Source organism: Mizuhopecten yessoensis, unplaced genomic scaffold (assembly GCF_002113885.1).
Source record: "Mizuhopecten yessoensis strain PY_sf001 unplaced genomic scaffold, ASM211388v2 scaffold10529, whole genome shotgun sequence".
Lineage (NCBI taxonomy): Eukaryota > Metazoa > Mollusca > Bivalvia > Pectinida > Pectinidae > Mizuhopecten > Mizuhopecten yessoensis.
The window spans coordinates 925610-947925 of NW_018408592.1; the positions used below are offsets into that span (position 1 = coordinate 925610).

General features: G+C 36.1%; 1 protein-coding gene and 1 long non-coding RNA gene across 2 annotated transcripts in view; one reads left to right on the plus strand and one right to left on the minus strand.

The window, feature by feature from the left end:
- Positions 1–20919, minus strand: part of LOC110460970 (TBC1 domain family member 30-like) — a 64057-nt gene extending 43138 nt beyond the window's left edge. The window contains exons 1-2 of the mRNA XM_021514222.1: positions 19397–20919; positions 15190–15354 (exon numbers count right to left, since the gene is read on the minus strand). Coding sequence (XP_021369897.1) covers positions 15190–15354; positions 19397–19700 — 469 coding nt within the window. The 5' untranslated portion in view covers positions 19701–20919. The remainder of the gene's footprint in view (positions 1–15189; positions 15355–19396) is intronic.
- LOC110460971 lies at positions 4184–19493 on the plus strand. The gene is made up of 4 exons (XR_002464070.1): positions 4184–4264; positions 8278–8415; positions 8879–9031; positions 19410–19493. It is a non-coding gene; the product is annotated as an uncharacterized LOC110460971 (long non-coding RNA).
- Positions 20920–22316: the final 1397 nt, after the last annotated feature.

Consider the following 22316-nt stretch of genomic DNA (forward strand, 5'->3'; position numbering starts at 1 on the left):
CAATACGGACCTCCGTTACGGTTATACGACCTTAGAACCGTCAGACAGGGTTCTAACGTAACGTTACGCTCACACATTCAAAGTCCAATGTCTTAGAAAAGATTAATTCATGTTATTTTCAATTGTTAAAAAAAATGATGGTATGTTCAGATCTCTGTTCCAAATGCAACTCCGGTAAAACCCTTCTATGGTGTTATAAGCGTCTTACTTTGCCACAGAAGATCGATTATAATCATATTCACTTTAGAAGAATCAATATTTCCCTAGCATTACGTCCTGCATTTGAAGCCGATGTATGTACTTCGATATTTCTCGAATGAAGCAGACAAATGTTGAAGGCAATGGCGATGTGTATAGTTCAATACTTCTGAATCACAATTACCATTATTTGAAGCTAATGTATACTTCAATGCTTCTCTACATACGTGTTTACACTTGAAGCCGACGAATACTTCAATATGTCCGAAACATAATTATCACTGTTTGAAGCTAATGTATACTTCAATGCTTCTCTACATACGTTTTTACCATTGAAGACGACGAATACTTCAATATGTCTGAAACGTAATTATCACTTTCGGAAGCTAATGTATACTTCAATAATTTTCTAACATACGTTTTTACACTTGAAGCCGATAGATACTTCAATACTTCTGAAACCTCAATATCACTGTTTGAAGCTATTTGTTTACGTCAATGCTTCTCTAACTTACATTTATGACACTTGAAGTTGTACTATATATAGCTATAATACTTCGTAAGTTTGCGTACAGCGTTTAACACAGGCATCAATTAATCTCCCAGGTTGTTGTTTAGTTGTTTATCCCCATGTTATTTCCTCGTTAATTCCTTGTTTATCCCTAATATGGTGGTGTGTCTTTGTTTATTCTTGATGGCGTTTCTTCGTTGTGTATCCTTGATGAATTTTCGTTGTATATTTTCTGCCGAGTTTTCCTTGTGTATCCCTGCTGAAGTTGCTTCTTTAATCCCTACCGAAGCTCCGTTTTTTCGATGGTGTTTTATGTATCCCTAACCCATGAGTACGGTACATGTAGTACTAAAAACCATGGACACGGAATCGACGTTTCAGAAATCAATATGTTGTCGACCTCGGCAAACAAGGGTGAGAGAGAGATTGAAGTGGGTCCATAAATTTAGGTAACAAGCATGCTCCCCGGGAGCACGTGTTCCATCACACCGAGCACGCTTGTCTCCTACTCCGGTAAACAGTAAACCTTCGGGCTAAGTGATTCTGACACGAGGAATCGAACAAGATTCAAGTCAAGCTAATTTCCCTCTCAGATGAAATTCCGGCCGTTAAAAACACTCGAAACACTTCTCTGTCGGAAATGAATGTCCATTTGTAGATGTCGGTTCGCCTCGAGCGAGGATTACGTTCGTGTCCGTAAGTGCATGTAGCTGGTAAATGCGTGCAATCTTCCCTTTCATTTAATTTCTGTACCAAAATTACTTTTCAAGATATTCAAAATCCGCATCTTAAACACAATCTCTTACAAGAATTTATCAATTTAGAAAAAGACACAATTTCCAAAGAGTAATAGTTCTTCTATGACCAAATTCTATACAAAGACATCAGAAGCAAATTGATCCGTAATCCGCCGAGCCGACCTTTCAAATAGCTACGTACAGGTGGGTCACCCACTTCATCATAATAAAATCCATTGTTTACCCATCGTGTATTTGCAACACAGGTAGATAATGCAAAGTCAATATTTGGTCCCTTTACCTGTAATTACAAATATCTAGGTAACGTTTAAGAGTTTATCATTCACCAACGAACCTTTGAGACGCCAGTCTATAATTAATGTTAACGGATTTCCATCTTTAATGGGTTAGAATACAAAATTGTTGTTAGGCATATATAAACCGAGGTATCAATAGCGCGCCGATAACGACCCGTGCGTTCTGACTGACAAAATTAAGCTTATTACTTATGAACGCCAAGATGTCCCGAATCGGCAATCATTATTGACGTTTTACCGTATCATGTTTAAAAATCGAAAAGACAATTTCATATTTTGACTCAGATTCGGACTTGACCAGGTCCATGTCCATACAGAACGACTCCCAGTGTGTCCATTGCTAATAAGGAACACAGGTCGGAAATCAATATTTCAGCACTTGTGTCATATATACGTATCGATATCCGAACGACTCAAAAACGTTAACAGACATTAACAGACCATAAGCCTTACAGATGTTTCATTTTTTTAGAAAGTTTATAGCACTTTGTACCATATACACCTGTAAATATTCTATCAATTCATAAAGACAATGAAAAAGTTGACAGAGCTTACAGTTTGACGGGAGTAAGTACGTATTTACCTACCCTGTTTCGTGACAAACATCGATATCCCTCACACGCGCAGTAGGGTTCCCTATCGTACATACGTCACCAACCAGTGTCCACCCACGTCAATGATGGAATACTGTCAATCTATTTTAATAACCCGTACCGGTCAACAACATCCCGGTCAGTGTGGATCGATATAGCGAGGCCACATTCCTATCCTACCGTTATAGATAGAGTGGAACCTACAAACCGGCCTCACTGCACCAACTTCAAACCTTCTCACCATCATCACGGCAAAATTACTTCACAGAAACATTATTACACCTATAACAAATGGAAATTTTATGGACCAAAAAACTAGCTTCTTTCTATATTTATACTTTCATTAGATCTTCCGTTTGAATGAAATTGCGTCAAACTAGCTTCCCTGGCGATGCATAATTTATTTCACTTGCGACAAATCCATTCTGGTGCAATGGGGTCTGCTACTTCATGAAGTATTGTCAGCTTCATATGTCCCAATATGTGACAAACGCAATACAATACAAATATCTACGTTAAGCTAACCAGATATTTATTGATCGAGTGAAATTGAAAATACATATTAGCTTAACATGTATATTGGTCCATGCAAAATGGTAATTACGAATATTGTTCACGGGGTAATACGTCATCAAATCTCTGACAATATATAGCGACAAGATAGCGATCTCGTTCCTCGCCGGCGTTGCAAAATAGGTTTTGTTTCCGTACACGTCTGCTGTGTGGGAGATTGTCAAATATTGCCAGTATCTGGTCTAACAACATATAAGGATGGTTTTACTCTCTCCTAGCCTACTAATCAACACGTGGGTTATAATGTCATTCAGGTCCTGTGTGACACGCCCACGCTCCAATGACTGTTCACGACATCAGTCCCGATGGGTTTGACATCCCCGCCCAAATATTCATAGACAGATTCGACGGAATAATGTTCATTGACACGAACACACAATAAAAGGAATAAAATTTATCATGGGTCTCTGGTTTTATTGCTTCTTGATTCGGACCAACTAGCCAATAATATTAAGGTTACATAATTTGATAGCCTTATCTGTCTCATGTTTTCAATCCTGCCAATACCATCTTGATAGTATGCCAATATCAAACAGACATGGTGGTCTAAATTAACATGGCGCTTGCTATGTTAGCTTGACACAACATTCCCTGTCTAAATGTCTTAGATGTGTTTTTTCGCTAAGGTTTTTTCGTATGAGTCAGAGGGCCTTTAATAAGACCCGTGTTACTAGAAAGTACGAAACACCACCCGCTAAGACACTAGTATGCATGCACGGTCATCGATTTCTTACAACTTACTCACGGAACAACCTTTAAATCATTCTTGGCACCTTCAAGTCTAATTCAAAAACATTTAACGACTTCATCGATTTCCGAATCTACAGAAAATTCTTCAAACAAACGAGACCCAGTATTTTAACATTGTGGACAAAAGTAGACCTTATTGGTTCTGTATCAACTCGATCCTATAAACATTTGTATATACTTTCTCAGAGAGCGGTTCGCCTTCATCGAACGTGTGCCTTGTAAAATTGTTGACGGAAGCCATGAGTGGGCGTTGCTTAACGTCAAAACTCGAGTTAGACGGTGGTTTGGACAGGTCGTTAGCTCCGAATGTATTGATCACGTATGGGCAGCACGACATCGATAGACCAGATCGATATGTTATAGTACATACAAAAAGGGAACATAAAATCCGTGTTGGAGATGGTGCGAAAATCCCCATGGAAACTTGCGACACCAATTGGACCCGTCTCCGCCAATCGCTGTTGCGCCTACCGTTCAAGCGTTGTAACGACACTGATTTGATGCTATCAAGAAATGAAGAATGCCTGCAGGCGGGTAATTCATATAAAACTAAAGGGGAAACTGATGGTTTTAGGAATTGAAAAGGTAAGAACGATTTTTGAGTGTTTGTGCATCGGCACTTAGTAGGAATAGAAATTGTTTTGATGCATTTCTTCCAGCTGTTATTTTCTATTCATAAACTAATTTATAACACGGATTTATATTTAATCTTATGCTGTAGTTGTAAATAATGAGATTCTATCTCATTTTATTTAAACAGACTTGTATAACTGGTTTGCGTGTCTTTATACATTTCATTTTCATGACCAAGCCAAGCAAAGAAATACTGCGATGTACCAGACGGTCGTTTTTGTAACCCCCTTACGCATACAATTTAATACCATAACATGGGTGTCAACCGACAAAATCACAACACGGCATTACAATATCTTCAGATATAAGCTTTCATATTAACTATGAATGACAAAAGCAGGAATTATGGTACCGATTCGCCAGTAGACCTCAAACCGGTGTGGATGTTCAAATATAGCTTGATAATAACTTATGTAGAAGAAAACGTGATATAGCGGCGACAACAATTGAACGCATGGTGGCTTGATCAACAAATCCAATCACGCCTTTTGACTAGGACCGTTTAGTTGACCTTGTGAAAGACGAAACAAGAAGGGAGGTCGCAACGGTGTTGTAAATTACCAGAACGAACACTTCATAAACGAATGGCAATATTCTAAATAAGTTTATAAATGTGGAGATTTCGACCAAGCGACAAATACGAGGCTGAACCATAACGTCTGATCAGCTGTAAAATGGACGACGGACATTGTAATACCAATGTGTTGCGTACCACTCTCCTCGACGTAACATCAACTACCAATGTCAGACCAACAAGTCAAAAATCAATTGTTTATGTCCGTTCCATGATGTTGGAACATTGGTAGTTTATGTTTCATGATAAAACAGCAAGAAATTTCTAAACCTGAGAAAACTACAACATTTTACATTCTGGATGGTGCGGTTTGTTTATTAATTGTAGCGTTTTGAACAGCAGATATACTCCAACGAAAGTTGGATTGTAAACATACATTTAACGCCCCTATCATCAGTAAATGATACATTAGCCGTGCTCCCCGCTGTGATTCTTACATTAGCTATCTTGTTATAGTTTACAGACAAGCTATAATCCCTGTGGAGATATCATGTTCAGGAAGTCACACACGACAAACAACAGATGTCATCGAAATAGTTAATCAAAGTTTGGTGTTGTCATTGGCATAACGATATGAGCGTGTTGTGGCAAAACTAAGTTGCATCTCTTTATGCAAATTCAAGTCAACTCAATGCAGACGAAGGATATAAAGGGATGGATTTGTGCACACAAGTCATCGTTTGGGTTTATTCTAAACTTCCCAATTGCAATGGAACAATTCACGTCGAAATAGGCGTGATGGGCACAGGAATAGTATATTGTATGTCTAACGTTCGTCTAAATAGATAAAAAAAAATACCAATACATTATATTAATGACTCAGATCCATGACTTTGTTATTTGGAATCCCAATACTGTATAGTGTGCATCAGCCATCTGCAGTAAATCGTTATGTTGTTCAGAATAAGTAAAATTCACAAAAATATGTGTTCAATCCATTGTTACTTTTGGTAGTGTAAATCATCTAATGTTTGCTTCAAACATTGGTAAGTTCAATCGTTAATGCAGTTCTGAAGTTGAAAAAAGCACTAGTTTTACGCCGTATAAATCTAAGCATCATCTTGATGCCATCACTACTTCCTGTGTCTAGCTGTAAGTCGCGATTTCTCTTTGTCCAGTTGTTTGTTACGATTTCCTGTGTCCAGTTTGTTACGACTTACTGTGTCTAGATTAAATGACTTCGTGCAAGTCGCTATTTCCCGCGCCGTGTCTTGATGGAAACTACGATTCCTTTTTCCATCTGTTTGTTACAATTTCCTGTGTCTAAATGTAAGTTATGACTTCCTGTGTCGAAATGTTATTGATGACTCTCCGTGTCTAAATGTTTGTTACGACTTGCTATGTCCGGCTGTAAGTTACGATTCCTTTGTCCATCTGTTTGTTACGACTTCCTGTGTCTGGATGTAGGTTGCGACACTCGTGTTTAAATGTTTGTTACGACTTCCTTTGTCCGGCTGTTAGTCGCAACTTCCTGTGTCAGGTTGTTTGTTACGACTTCCTGTGTCAGGTTGTTTGTTACGACTTCCTGTGTCAGATTGTTTGTTACGACTTCCTGTGTCTAGATGAAACGACTTCGTGCGTCTAGAGTAAGTCGCGACCTCCTATGCCTTGAAGTAAGTTACGATTCCTTTGTCCATCTGTTACGTTTGGTTTTACATCTGTGGTAATGTTTTACCATTGGGTCTAAAACCCATGGTAGAGTCACGTACGTTGGCTGTTTGCCGTAACAATGGGGTAATGACAAAGACAAGACATCGTACGTAATGATCCCTGCTGTCAGAAGCCCGGATTTTCTTGACGTTAAGGACGTTTTATATCGGAAAAATTGCTTTACATCGTGCTTTTACACACAACACTAGCTAATGCTGGTTTCGTAGTGTGATGTGATATGCTCTGGACACTTATCATGAAAGCTTGAGTTTAATGCCTATTTTTGGAAATTTCTTTAGTGAATACTTCAAACATTACTAATACAAAACCCACACATTTTCTGCTTCATGTCATACGCTATTTAAGTAGAATTATTTCCGATAGAAGACCGTTAAATCATAAAACTCACAAGTTTTAGATATTACACTATAAATGAGACGATAAGCACCTTGAACTGATACATACAGAAATGGACTGGTGAGATTTAGCCATGCTAAACTAGAATCCATTAGTATGCCGTGTTCGGACTTACCATACAAAGATATATTGAGATACAAGAGGACTGCATTAGGAGATTGTCGGGAGGGGCTTTCAGAGCAGACCGTGTAAAGGCCAACCAAAGCCAATCAATGTTCCACGAATACGGACGGGGGCACACAACAGACATATTCATGTTTACGCCAGTGTCTTCATGAATTTAAAAGCATGCAAACCACCTACATATATGTATTGAGGTTGATGCTGGGATCTGTTTAGGACTAAAAACACATTCATGTTTAAATTCATACCAAAAAGGCAACAAAGTTATGGTTGAAATCGTATCAAACCAAGTCCAACCAGGCAATAAGGTCAAAGTTAAAGCCGCATCCTGAAACCAGGACCAAACAGGCAACATATTTATAATTACACTACATGTAGCATCAATTATAATCCAAACATACAACATAGCCGTGCATTAACTGGTATCAAATTAACAACAAACAACGCATTCATGCGTTAATAGGTAGCTATTCACAAACAACGTAGTCCTGATATAACTCGTATCGATTTAAGACCAGCGTTAAGAAATGTGAAGTCTTCCCTTTAATTTTGGTTTCCGTTTGGTTCCTACTACAATCAATGTTCAAAAATTCAGTTAAGGTTTAACATTTCATTTAAAAATAACAATAACAAATCAGATATTCATGCAAAACCCATCGAGCTTCTTAAACAACTATGTGATATTGATATGCCTCCTGAACTAAAGTTTAAACATAATCAGTTAACAGATGAATACCGCTAACGTATTAAATAAGAAGGGCAAATATTCTACCCATAGATGAGTATTGCTATCTCCGACATATGAGATTGGTGGGCAGTCTATTGTAGATGATCGCTGCTTGCTTTACTATTTCAGCTGAAGCAAATCACCATTGCCAGCGTCTTCATTAAGAATGACAGATATTCTAGTAACAGTTAATCAACGCTAGCTTCTTCATTTAAGACTGGGGGGTATTTTATTACAAGTGATCAACACACGATCGTCACTTTCTGATACAAAAACAAATATCGAGAGCTTCTTCATATAAGATTTAATAATGCTGTTTTTACATATCATCGTCGCTAGCTTCTCTATACAAGACTGATGGCTACTCTAGATGACAATCGGTAACTTCAGAGTGATTAACGTAATACACACAGGCGATATCGATTGTACCATTGAAATAAGACTCAGGTTTATTCCTCGATATTCTACTTTCAGGTGACCATCGCAAGCGGTTATACGAAACGATGGGGGATCATCAAGACCACCGTAGGACGTTAACACAGAGCCAGGAGGCCAGATCTATACATTACCGGTAACACTGGTAATACAGAACGCGAAATGTCTGTGTTAAAAGTTAGTCACCTTTCTGGCAAATCTGTCATGGCATATCCTTTCTAATTTCACTGTTCATATACATGTATGTTCATATATTTATTTATTTTTTATATATTTGTTGAAAATGTCCTTTCAATTAACCTTTGAATAGCTATCCTCGATTGTAGCTCTTCCTAAAAATGAAAATGACGAGTAGCACAAATGTCATGAAAAATGGCGAGCCCATAATATAGTCTGAGAAAAATCATAAACTTGGCAGTTTGTAAAACAGGTTATTAAAGCCAGTAACAAGACTGTCGTGTCTAGTACAAGTACTGCCGTTGGCAATACAGCTTGTAAACAGCCAATCTTAGGCACTTGCTGATATTTACAACATCGAGAATCAAAAACATTTCTCTAAAATCCACATACATTGTATCATGTTGCACAGGCCAATTGTCTAGACCAGATCTAATTAAGGACGTTGCTTTTATTTCCTCAGCATGGGAGCGATATCGATGTGACTGTCAATGACACGACCGAGCTGACCACGTTGGCGTATTCAAAGATCCTGGCTTGTCCTGGTTAGCCAAAATCTCCTTTACTCTGGATAAAGGATGAAATGTGCCCTGATCCGACTTACATGCTGAAGAAGGTAATTTGGAGATCTTATCAATTCAGGGGAGACTACTGGAGTTTGTTTAAAGCTGCATTTAACGGTAAGGTTGCAAGAGTTATTCCCCTTGTCATCTTCAAATATAAAGACAGTACAACAAAAACAACATTTATTTTTGTCCAATTTATCTGAAAGCAAGCATGTCTGATTATTTGAAACTAGCTGAAAATGTGATTTTTTTTAGCATATACATGGTTACATTAGTACTGTTAAATAAAAGGAGTAAGAAGTCCCCTGTATGATATTTTTTGATAGTACAGTATTTTTTTCCATAAAAGACTACCAGTTAGTTCATATGTAAATGAAACAGCTGGATATTTGTTCCAAATTAAGACCTTATACCTTTAAGGAGGTTCACAACAATCCAATAACATGCAATTTCTTAATATATAGGGGTTGCCAGCAGTTTACTGTTTCACAAATTACTCAGCAGACTAGGAACCATTTTCAAAATTACTAACTAAATATTCAGAGAATACTCCTCCATAGAGACTAGTTATTATCAGAAGGTCTCTTTAAATGTGATTACTATTTTTTAATATTTTTTTGCCCTTATTGCACCATAATTGTTGGCAATTAGATCAGTTTCAAAGTTAATACATTTCTGTATCAATTTTATTTTGGGTAGGAAATTAAACAATTCTATTACACTGTAATCACCCCTATACAATTAATCTGACATTCAGTTTGTATAAGTGACCCATCAATGAAACAGAAACCTAAGCCTTAGCTTAGGCATCTACTCAGAATATTGCTGCAGCCTAACAAGGAAATCCCACAGAAACAGACATCATAAAACCATTTCGTCCATCACTAAAATAATTGACTTCAATTTGTTGTTTATCAAACTCAGGCTTTTTAAATATGTCAAGTAACATATTTCTTTTCACAATCCATGGGTATGGATCTATAAACACGTTATTTATCTAGAAAGGATCGTTAAAACACATGTATAATCATCAGATATTCTCTAATTCTGTCCTCATTTTGACACAACCAACAAAACAAAGCTAGGGGAGATATCTCCCATTCTAAACTGAGAAAAAAAACAAGTCTACAGGAAGATCTCAAATAAGGTGTTGGCTAAGGTCCACAAACTTGACAACCCTGTCAAAGATCTGCACCTGTGATTATATATCAGTAATATACAGACTTCATGTTTAATTATAGTTGAGGATAAGATATTTTGTGAAGATATGTATATAGCTGTCCCCTGGTTTTTATTCCAAGCTCACATCCAATCTTCTATAGTATAGGCTTTAATTATCACAGTAATTAAGTATCAAATCATATAACATGATATAAATAGCAACTTACACATCTCAATTTTTTGATTTCTAATGCCATAGAGCTGATACTGTGGCGATGGTGTAGTGGTTTGATTTCGTGAGGCGTATATTTCACGGTTGTCTGGATCAGAATAAGTTGGTAGGGATTAAATTTCGCACCACAAATTGATTTGTCAAAATCACATAAAAATATGACACTGAATTGTTGTGCTACATGTATCTTCATTATTCCGCAGTAAACAGGTCTTTCCTTATATCTCATTATATTCAGGGAATTACCAGGTAATATTCTAAGTATTCGCAGGTTATTTCATTTTGCACTATCTTTGGTGACTGCGAATATAGCAAAATTAAATCCACCGCAAATTTTACCACCTTAACAATGTTAAACATAATCGTAAAGCTGAAAATTTGGATATTAAACAACGTCACACATCCTATAGCCGAGACTGTCGCTTTTGAATAATGTCATACATCAAACAGTTGGGACTCAAGTTAAAGTAATAACTCATTCACCCCTGAAATTTCATAATGAAATATTCCAACCTTTGAATTGGAAGAGTTCAAATGTGTCTTTAGGGGTGAATGAGTTAAAAAAAGTACCCTGATTATAAATTCAGCCAAGACTGGTTGGTATTGAGCCCCTTTAAAGGCTGCATGAATCATAATCAATCGTCAAACATACATAAAAAATATATTTTATGACAGATGATTAAAAGTACAATCTGTCACACAGCAATTGATGATGTTATCATTTATAGATTCATAGATAGTTTTGTACATATTTATTCTCTGTTTAACTCTCACCTGGTCAATAATTTGTAATATGAACTATTGGTACAGTCAGATAGTATTATCGATTATTTCTCTGTCAGATGAACTTGATAAAAAAAAATGCGTCTGTCCACGTACCTGCTACATGTATATATTTTAGGGTGACTGACTGACATGTCCATAAATATTTTAAAAAGCCTCGTCTGTCAATATACCTATAATATAATCACAGGTACTAGCCTCGTATGTCAATACACCTATAATATGATCACAGGTAGCCTCGTCTGACGATACACCTTTAATATGATCACAGGTACTAGCCTCGTCTGACAATACACCTATAATATGATCACAGGTAGCCTCGTCTGACAATACCCCTATAATATGATCACAGGTAGCCTCGTCTGACAATACCCCTATAATATGATCACAGGTAGCCTCGTCTGACAATACACCTATAATATAATCACAGGTACTAGCCTCGTATGTCAATACACCTATAATATGATCACAGGTAGCCTAGTCTGACAATACACCTATAATATATATTATAGGTGAATAGGTATTGACAGACGAGGCTAGTACCTGTGATTACATTATAGGTGTATTGACAGATGAGGCTAGTACCTGTGATTACATTATAGGGGTATTGACAGACGAGGCTAGTACCTGTGCTAGGAGGTGAGAAAAGTAGTAGCCGAAGTTGCAGGGCAGTAAAATATTGAAACTTAAAGAACCTTTTTTTACACTAACTTACAAATTGTTTAACTTGCATGTACGAGGATATGTATCAGTTTCACCATGTTAATAGGGTTATGCAGGCCGGCTGCAAGAATTCCATCTTTAAAAAGGTTAGAATATACACCAGACATGCATTGTATTAATATAGCTTGAATTACATGAAAGGTAAATACAGCGTAGGTAATAACAAAATCTACGAACCAACAAATTACCCACACTGCACAAACTTTATCCACCACATCAAGAAAATTTCAATAGAATAAAAAAGTTTCGTCCTATACATCAAGAAATTTTCTAGACAACTAAAACTTCTATCCTAACAGAGCAGACAAGGTATGCAAATGGTGTGTCGTAACAGGTGTAGTTTATTATCAGAAGCTCCATACAGCTGTCTGTATAACAACATGTCACAGTGTCCCTTCTGTGGAGTAGACTAGCTGTCCATATGGTACAGAGTCTATTATATATACATTTGTAGGTGTAGGAGCTAGTGGGTGTAGGATTTGTATCTGAACTCACAGGCTTTACTTCTTGGTAAATTTATACAGCATAAAGAAAATATACGATATTTATATTGCTGCATTTACAAATAGTCAATTTTTAACAGAATATGAAATAAAAAGTTAAGAGAAAACAGTCAAGCATTTTGTATAGGTATGGAGGTTAGGGAAACAAAAGAGGCATTGTATTGGTTAGGGAAACAATAGAGGCATTGTATTGGTTAGGGAAACAAAAGAGGCATTGTATTAAGTTTACAGGTTTGGTTTGGTTTAACAGCTAAGGTCCTTTAAGGATGTGTCTCCATGTGTGTAGTGTAAGGGTGCTTCCGTGTGTGTATGCAGCAGACAGGGTGGGTTGGTGTGCTTGCCTCCTTTTGATAGCGCGGATCTGATGCCGACAATATAGTGCTATCTCACTTAAATACCATGCAGAAGGCACCCAGCACAGCATTCCACCTGGTCACATTATACTGACAACGGGTGAACCAGTTGTTGCCATTCCCCTAAATGCTGAACATTAAGAAGGGAATAACAACTACCATTTTTTAAGGATTTTAATTGGTATATCCCGGTCTGGGGAACCAATTACCTTCCTCACCTGAGCGAATGCTCAACATTATAAAGCCAAAAGTGAGGTGTTGCAAAGCAAGGCACTAGGAAATAAAAGGTAGTTAGAAGTTGAAGTTTTACCCCAAATAAAAGGCAATGGAGGAAACACCATATCAATTTTGTTTTTTAAAATAAATTAATGTAAAGATATGGGGGTTAGGCAAAATGCCACCTTCATGTGCAAGAGTTAGAACAGAATAGAAGCATTGTATAAAGTTTCACAGAAATTTGACCCCAGATAAAGGGCAAGGGAGGTAATATCATACACAATCCCCCACCCCCACCCACACCTCGACCGCCAATTTATGATGGGTTTAATTTACATAAAACTCGAAAATGGTTGATTTAGAGTTACAATGTTATTTTTGTTTTCATTGATATTATATGTAACAAGTTAACGATTCAATTGCAAGTATGACATCATGGAGGTGTAGACAACATTGTGATACACCTCTTTAAGGTCGACTATGACACATAATGCACATTTCAGAACCACCACACATCAATACAGTGCAGTAATCAACACATGTAGTGGTGACAGATGGTGGTGAAACTGTCAGATAAACAATAGGCCAGAAGGACTCAACACTACAAATCAATACAAACATCTTTTAAAATCGGCTACAATGTGGGATTAACATCAATCAATTACATTATTGTATTTAACTCCAAGGACATATTATGCTAGTACAACAGTGACATGTACCTTCTTTCAAAAAATATTCCTTCGAAGAAAACCTCTAAAATACTGTTTCTGAATGGTAATATAAACCATTAGATAAATGATTGCACATTTGAAACAGTGGCATGTATTTATTATGATAAGGTACTCTAAACTGATAACAGGATGTGAATAATATATATGTACTGAAAGCAAGGAAAAGTGGGGTGGGCTTATTACCAGGCATGGGCTTATCATCGGTAACATACGGTTCCTATATAAATGATAAGAGAGGAACTGGTATATACATATGTTTATGTTATTACAGGGAACTATTTAGAATGTGCTTTTAAATTAACCTTAGTTACCAGGTATGTAGCTAAGAGAAAATTAACCTTAGTTACCTGGTATGTAGCTAAGAGAAAATTAACCTTAGTTACCAGGTATGTAGCTAAGAGAAAATTAACCTTAGTTACCAGGTATGTAGCTAAGAGAAAATTAACCTTAGTTACCAGGTATGTAGCTAAGAGAAAATTAACCTTAGTTACCAGGTATGTAGCTAAGAGAAAATTAACCTTAGTTACCAGGTATGTAGCTAAGAGAAAATTAACCTTAGTTACCAGGTATGTAGCTAAGAGAAAATTAACCTTAGTTACCAGGTATGTAGCTAAGAGAAAATTAACCTTAGTTACCAGGTATGTAGCTAAGAGAAAATTAACCTTAGTTACCAGGTATGTAGCTAAGAGAAAATTAACCTTAGTTACCAGGTATGTAGCTAAGAGAAAATTACCATTTCTATTTAGCTGATTCATTATGAAAAACAAAAAAAATATATCAACATGTCAAAACGAAAAATAAAATGGGGTGAATCAAATCTGAACCAGCCAAAATTGAAAACATGTGACCTCAATTAGATTTGAACCAACCAAAATAAAACAAACAGACACAGTTAAATTTAAACTAGTCAGTATCGGGTACATTTAAAAAACAAAAATTAACTTGTAAAATATCAAATAATTTCAAAAATTAAATTTGCATACCCTGGCCATACAATAATCCCTATTTAGATGGAGTATATAATCCACATGTCAGTGTCGGGTAAGTGGTAAATACATATGAAGGCCTATGGTTATTAACTTTATCTGTGTAGACAGCTGTTACAATGGATTGACAGTTATAGCCACAGGCACCGTCCGATATTAGCAAAACCTGGTCAATCGCAGGGATAATAAACATACCCTCTATTTAATGGAGATGTGTATCTTTGTCAGTGAAACAGCCCCGTAGCATATAGAAACATGGATCGTTACAATTGTCAATGAAAGTATTAATGCATGTTTGACAATATGTTGTATAACTGTCAGTAACAGAATATGTGCTTCTGTCACGAGAGCACGGGACTGTGTCTAAACAGCTGTACTCATTTTTTCTTGGTGTAAATTTGTAATTTTCGTTCAATATTTTATTGATCTTGATTTTTCCACTCCATCCCCTGCACAATTTCCTGCACCAATAACAGAAAATGTATTATAATTGTGTTATCACTACTGTTTTTATACGTACGTCTCTTTTGAGAGGCTGCCTGCAGAATAGCTGTGACAATATCTGCATTATGTTGAACTTTGGCCTGTCGTCTTTCCCGTCGTTTAAGCTGTCGGACAAGACGTGAATTAATGACATTGACCCGGTGTTTTAACTCGTGAACCAGCTGTCGCAGCTGTGGTACACCTGAAATTTAAAAATGTTTATTGAATTATATTTAATAAGTGTAGCTTCAGAAAATTATCAAACGCACTAAAAGAGAGAAAATATTCCACTGTTGACATATATCTGTATAAATAAACAAACCAATTTATGTGGACTAACCAAACAAACAAACAAATTGACTAATAAGGTTCCACTTTGAACTCAAACTAATGTGTTTGAACTGACAAGTTACATTGTTATTACAAACAAAAGTGTCTGGACTAACAAAGTTCCACTGTACACAAACAAAAGTGTTCAGACTAACTAGGTTCTGCTGTACACACAAACCAAAATGTCCTTACTAACAAGGTTCTACTGTACACACAACCTAAGTGTACAGACTAACAAGGTTCCAATGTACACACAAACCTAAGTGTACAGACTAACAAGGTTCTACTGTACACACAAACAAAAGTGTACAGACTAACTAGGTTCTACTGTATACACAAACCAAAATGTCCTGACTAACAAGGTTCTACTGTACACACAAACATAAGTGTACAGACTAACAAGGTTCCAATGTACACACAAACCAAAGTATCCAGACTAACAAGGTTCCACTGTACACAAAAACCAAAGTGTCCAGACTAACAAGGTTCCACTGTACATACAAATCAAAATGTCCAGACTAACAAGGTTCCACTGTACATACAAATCAAAGTGTCCTGATTAACAAGGTTCCACTGTATGCACAAACGAAAATGTCCTGACTAACAAGGTTCCACTGCACACACACACAAAAGTGTCCAGACTAACAAGGTTCCACTGTACATACCAATCAAAATGTCCAGACTAACAAGGTTCCACTGTACATACAAACCAAAGTGTCCAGACTAACAAGGTTCCACTATACATACAAATCAAAGTGTCCTGATTAACAAGGTTCCACTGTATGCACAAACCAAAATGTCCTGACTAACAAGGTTCCACTGTACACACAAACCAAAGTGTCCAGACTAACAAGGTTCCACTGTATACACAAACCATTGTCCAGACTTACAAGGTTCCACTGTACACACACACAAGTGTCCAGACTAACAAGGTTCCACTGTACACACAAATCAAAGTGTCTTGATTAACAAGGTTCCACTGTATGCACAAACGAGAATGTCCTGACTAACAAGGTTCCACTGTACACATTAAATTTAAGTGTCCTTATACTAGTTAACAAGGTTTCACAGTATGCATTCACTAAAATGTTCTGACTAGCACACACAAACCAAAATGAGTCTGACCTGACCAGGTCAACTATATACATATAAACTAAAGTTTTAAAATTAACACAATTCTACCAAAGTGTCTTGAGTAACCTTAATTAGTATCCAAATAATTTACAAAAGGCTTTCCTATAATCACAATTTCTTGCTACACGAAGGCAGACTAACAGGTTTCCTTATATACAGGTACAGCCCCTATAGACTAATATGGTTCTACTTTTCCCTCAGACAAAGGTCCCAGTACATTAATAACTACATATGTCTATCAGATGATGAAAATGTATTGATCATGTAGAAAAATAAAGTGCTGAAATATATAACTCAAAGTTTTGCTCGATTTTAAAAGATATGCAAGCTTTACATTACAGTATCAAACAGTCATTATACAGTACAGCTCAGATCTAAACAGCACACCATACATTACACCTAGGAATGTGATTGATAGGTAAAGGTACGTTTAGAGGTATTCTTTTATCATGAATCAATGAATTGATGCTGGCTACTTCAACTTAAAAGGCTGTCTCTATCTTCCATCTCTGGTATATATATGCTCATGGACGCTCCATTAAACCTTACTGGTTAACATTTTATGTGTAATAGAAATACAATTCTACCACAACAAACGGTTGATGTTTTCATCAGGCATGGGGCAATTACATTGGTGATGTAATTAATCAAGTTACAGATTACTTTGGAAAAGTAGCATTATACCGTTACCATTACCATAACATGGTTTTCTTAATGTAGTTAATTACCATTACAATAATATTACCAATGTAATTAATTACCATTACAATTACATTGCCAATGTAATTAATTACCATTACAATGCCAATGTAATTAATTACCATTACGATTACATTACCAATGTAATTAATTACCATTACATTGCCAATGTAATTAATTACCATTACAATTACATTGCCAATGTAATTAATTACCATTACAATTACACTGCCAATGTAATTAATTACCATTACACATTACTTTTATTTAATATTCTGGGTATATTATTTTTAATCCAAGCGAAAAAAAATACAAGTTTAAATGACATATTTAGCTCTATTTGTTACTAACCTGTTGTTTGTGTTTCATACAGGGAATTTACATCACTACATATATATAAAATGTATGTATACACATGTACTCAACATCAGATGTTCAAAAGTTTCGACATTTAGACAGCATCTGTCTGGGCGGACCTTCCCGGCTAAATTGAATATTCTCTCGACTGAAGATGATGGGATAGTCAAATACTTGATGGCAAGTTTTGACAGAACTGGGTATTGGACAGAGTTTGTTTGCCAAAATGACAAACATCCTCCATGTCAATACAATTAGGTTTTCTAGATATTTCTCTACTTCCTTTGGTGCCAACCCAGATTGGTGTCTATCCTTGGGGTTGCTGGCAGAAAACTGAAGAAATTCATCTTGCCTTAAAATACCCTGTTGTGTGTTTGGGAATTTAACAATGGCTCAAATGTGGTTGTTCAATTTTTCAAGTGAATCCTACCTTTTCTACGAGCATGCCTTTTACCTTGTTATTACTCTGTTTTTATACTTATATTTGTCGTAAAAATAGCCCCACAGAGAGCTAATGTTCAATGTAGGTGTAATTCAGTGTTAGTACTGTTCATTGTAAGTTCACCCTTACAAAGATAGAATGTTCTGAATGGTCTACCCAGTTGTGATACATGTACTCACTGTGTGGCAATCTTTTGTTATTAAAATCACAAGTTACCTGGTCTCTGGAAAGGAGGACAATAGCTAGGTTAGGAATAGGGGATTAGGGTCAATACAGGTGTAACCTCTTATTACCTGTGACCTTACATAATACATAAATGAAGTAACTGTTGATCAGTTAGGGCAGTTAGCAATAGTGAACACATTGTGACTGGGGATCCAGAGTTTGAATATTAGTCAGCTGGCCCCAGTATATTTTTACTCTTAAAGACATTGTTGTTGATATTTTTTGTTTTTCTTTCATCTTCAGTACTTTTTATGTAAGTTCTGGAGTACATTTTTTGTTCAGAAATGATTTGACAAAATTATAGTCATGTTAATAAAAAAAGTTTCTAATTCATGGTTACAGGGTTTGGTCCATTATATCCATTGTGTGGTTAGAATTTGTGATGGCAGTGTAACATGAAGCCTCTATCAGAATGTATGTGGAGATTTGTGATCTTACTGATCCTAAATGCAAATGACAAAAATTGTACATAAATGTGGTGGTGAATATTGTGTACTAGCTGTGTATATTAATACCTGTAGTATTGGAGTATCACAGTATACTGATATAGACTACTGAAGCATGACATCATACTATTTACCACATCACACCAGGTTTATTGACTTTGTAACGGGACTATTAGAGGAAAAAATATCTAACACAGGCATAAACTAACTTTTCATTTGGATTTCTTTGTATAAATTGAACTTAAATGTACAATGTAGTTTCCCTATTACATGAACATCATTTTTAGAATTGAATGTTTTTAAGAGCAGTGATTACTTACCTTCTATCAAAGTTTTTTAACCATTCTTATAACATAACTTTTAATAGTAACTGATAATTTTAATTACAGTACTAGTAGGGCAGAATACATTTTATTTATAAGCTATATATAACAGCCTTATAAGTTTCACAGTACATTCAATGTACATGTTCTTGAATGCAACTTTTTTTCTGAGTCCACTAGTATACCCGTAGGATCGTAAATGTTACCGTTAGTGAATTAACTGCTTATTTTAAGTTCCATGATATGGTAAAATATATCTAGGTTTAAATTTTGTAAAATTCCACATACTTTGTGCTTCCAGAGTAGCTTGATGAATTCTTCCAGAATGGGTGGTTTCCAGATGAATAGAAGAACGGCGCCAGTGGAATATATCGGATGTACTAGAGCATTCTGTGAATGTATCACTCTCAAAACTGTCATGTCTGCCATCGTGCCAACGGTCATAAATCTCGAAAAGTAAATCATCAACCAAAGATGACTGATGTTCTAGGCGCCAAGTGCTGTGTTGAAATTTAATAATCCCTTTCCCTCCTGAGTGATCTCCCCTTGGACCAGGGGAGGGGAGGGACAACACAGAAGAATGTGTTGCCATGGTGACTGCATCAGCAGAGACTTGCAATTCTAGAGGTTTCAATACCCCTTACATAGATACAATGTACATGAAATCACATCTGAAATTATTAAAACGTTTAACAAGTTATGATATCACTTAATGGACAACACCAACATAAAGCATGGACAAACTGCTGGTCATAATAGAGAACTACAGTTGATGATGAGATTCACTTTGTGACATTTTTGTCGTTTCCATATTCCAGGTCTATACCAATACAGTACTATTAATTTTAAAAAAAAACGTCTCAGTCGTGTATTTTATCCGTGGAATAATCTTGTGACATAATCCAAACAGCTACACATACTAACTGTAAATAACTGTTAGCAGTAGCCTTAGTAGGCATGAGGTCTATACACAGAAGGCCTATTCAACCGTTAAAACCAGACTAAATGTATACAATTCTGCTGTATCATAAAACTTCTACCAGATTCCGTAGCTAACGATATTCGGACAGGTATTTTCTAGTTGTGAACTTCCGGACAACAATTTGTCAGCAGACGACGTTAGTCAATATAGGGTGATACATTTCCTTCATATGTTGACGTGTCTTCGTATCGTGGTGGGACGAAAACATCTGTTGCTCGTCCGTGTCGACTAGACGTTCCCCTCATATCACCACTGTACAGGCATATCAATAAATGTCGAAGTGAATTTCGTACCTTCAAAACTGAAGAGTTCTCCCAACGCAGCCCAACTTTCGCTTTACCTCCGACCGGACACAGTAGTGTCAGTGATAGAAACATCCCGTACGATATGTATATTTAAATCGAAACAAGGAGAGAACACTGTATGAAAGTTTTGAAGATGATTAGGGATAATATAAGTGTACGAGAAAAATATATACATGTATAATGCAAACAGGAGATAACTCAGAGCTGCATGTGTATAAATTAACGTTACTACGTCATACGTCGTTAGTCATTTTATGAAATACATGTAAATGACATCATTCGAAACGTTTTCTTCATTTCATCCACAGGCCAAATGGGTTCGTTGAAAATGTCCGAAATACACATGCTATACTGGTATGGGTCATAACACATGTCAACATAAGTTTATGGGTGCTGTGACCCATAGCAGTCATGTATAGCATACAATGTAAGTTTACGTTTGCTGTGACCCACATCAGTATGGCATATGTGGTATTTCGGACATTGTAACGAACCAATGTGTTTCATTTTGACACCTCCTGATACATTTTACTCATTCTGAACAATCTTTTTCCATAGTACTTGAAAATAAAACATATGAAAAGTGTTCCATTTTTTGGTACCGTTCTATTTTGAGTATCAGAAAATGTGTCGAAATAATATTTTTTAAATTTGTTTCTACGTTTTGGGTTCCTCTTTAATGATTTGACTTTAAAAAGAGACTGATTCTTGATTAAAAAATTGTTAGGCATATGGGTAAAGATATAAAACATTTTAATTTAAATGTTGTTATTTGCATATTCATAAATTACGTAGTAATTTGACAATGTACTAATGACTGTTTTATGCAAAGATAAGTCTCCAATATAATCTCTGGACTTGTCACGTAGAAAGATTATATTGTAATTAAATCCTACTCAGACAAGTTCGAAATGATGTTATTGCTCAAACGTATCATTCAATTTCAAAAACCTGAAATATTTTACATTCTGAAATCCTTTGGAGGTTTATTTAGTCGACCACCCGCCTCTTCAAGTTTATGTTAATTTTAAAACCTATCACTCGAAACTTTGGACAGAGTGCTTGCTGGATATGGTTGCAGGTTAAAATCATCCTGCACCAGTGTCTTAAACCACGGACTTAGATCTAATCTAATTCCGTGTTTAAACGAAATAATTTATTTTCATCATTCGGGATTGCAGTTTATCAAAAATAACTGTCCAAATATAAAATGTGTTTAAGGCATCATTTAAAAAGCTACACCAGCTACATGTATACGTTTAACCTATAAGTAAATCCTTAATTAGAGATTCTTTAATTAATGGAGATTCTTGATTATTAACAGTATACATACTTTGGTCGATATTTCCTCTTCCGTTTCCATCCCTGTAACAATTCAGTTGTACTGTAGCCTCGCTATAAAGTCCAGCATTTTTCATGTGGAGGGCCCGACTTGATTCAAATAGAAATGTATGTGTTTCCTCCATAAACAGGATGACAATTTTTCATGGACCTAATCAAACGTCAATTATGCACGACGGTATATAATCACGAAAAAGGGTCAGAACTCAATGTAAAGTGTTACTAAAACACAATTTTCCCCGCGGCGAACTCCCGAGTAGTGCTACTGTTATTGTGTTTCTATCGAACATTTCCACTATTCACATTCAAAAGTATTTAACTGATTAAACAGCCAAAGGGATCTAACCTGACCCGCACTCTCGACAATGCAATAAACAATAACAGGTGACAAACAAGTGATGTCAATGTGATTGATTTGGAAACAACAAAGAGAAAGGAAATGAGGTAAGATGGGCGGAAGAGGGGACGAGTGGAAGAGTTCCGGTTGAAATAGTTGTTCTGAAATTAGTTACAAACCTTTTTGTCCATGTTATAAATGATTATACAGCAAGTATGATGTAATGTAAGCATTGAAGGGTAT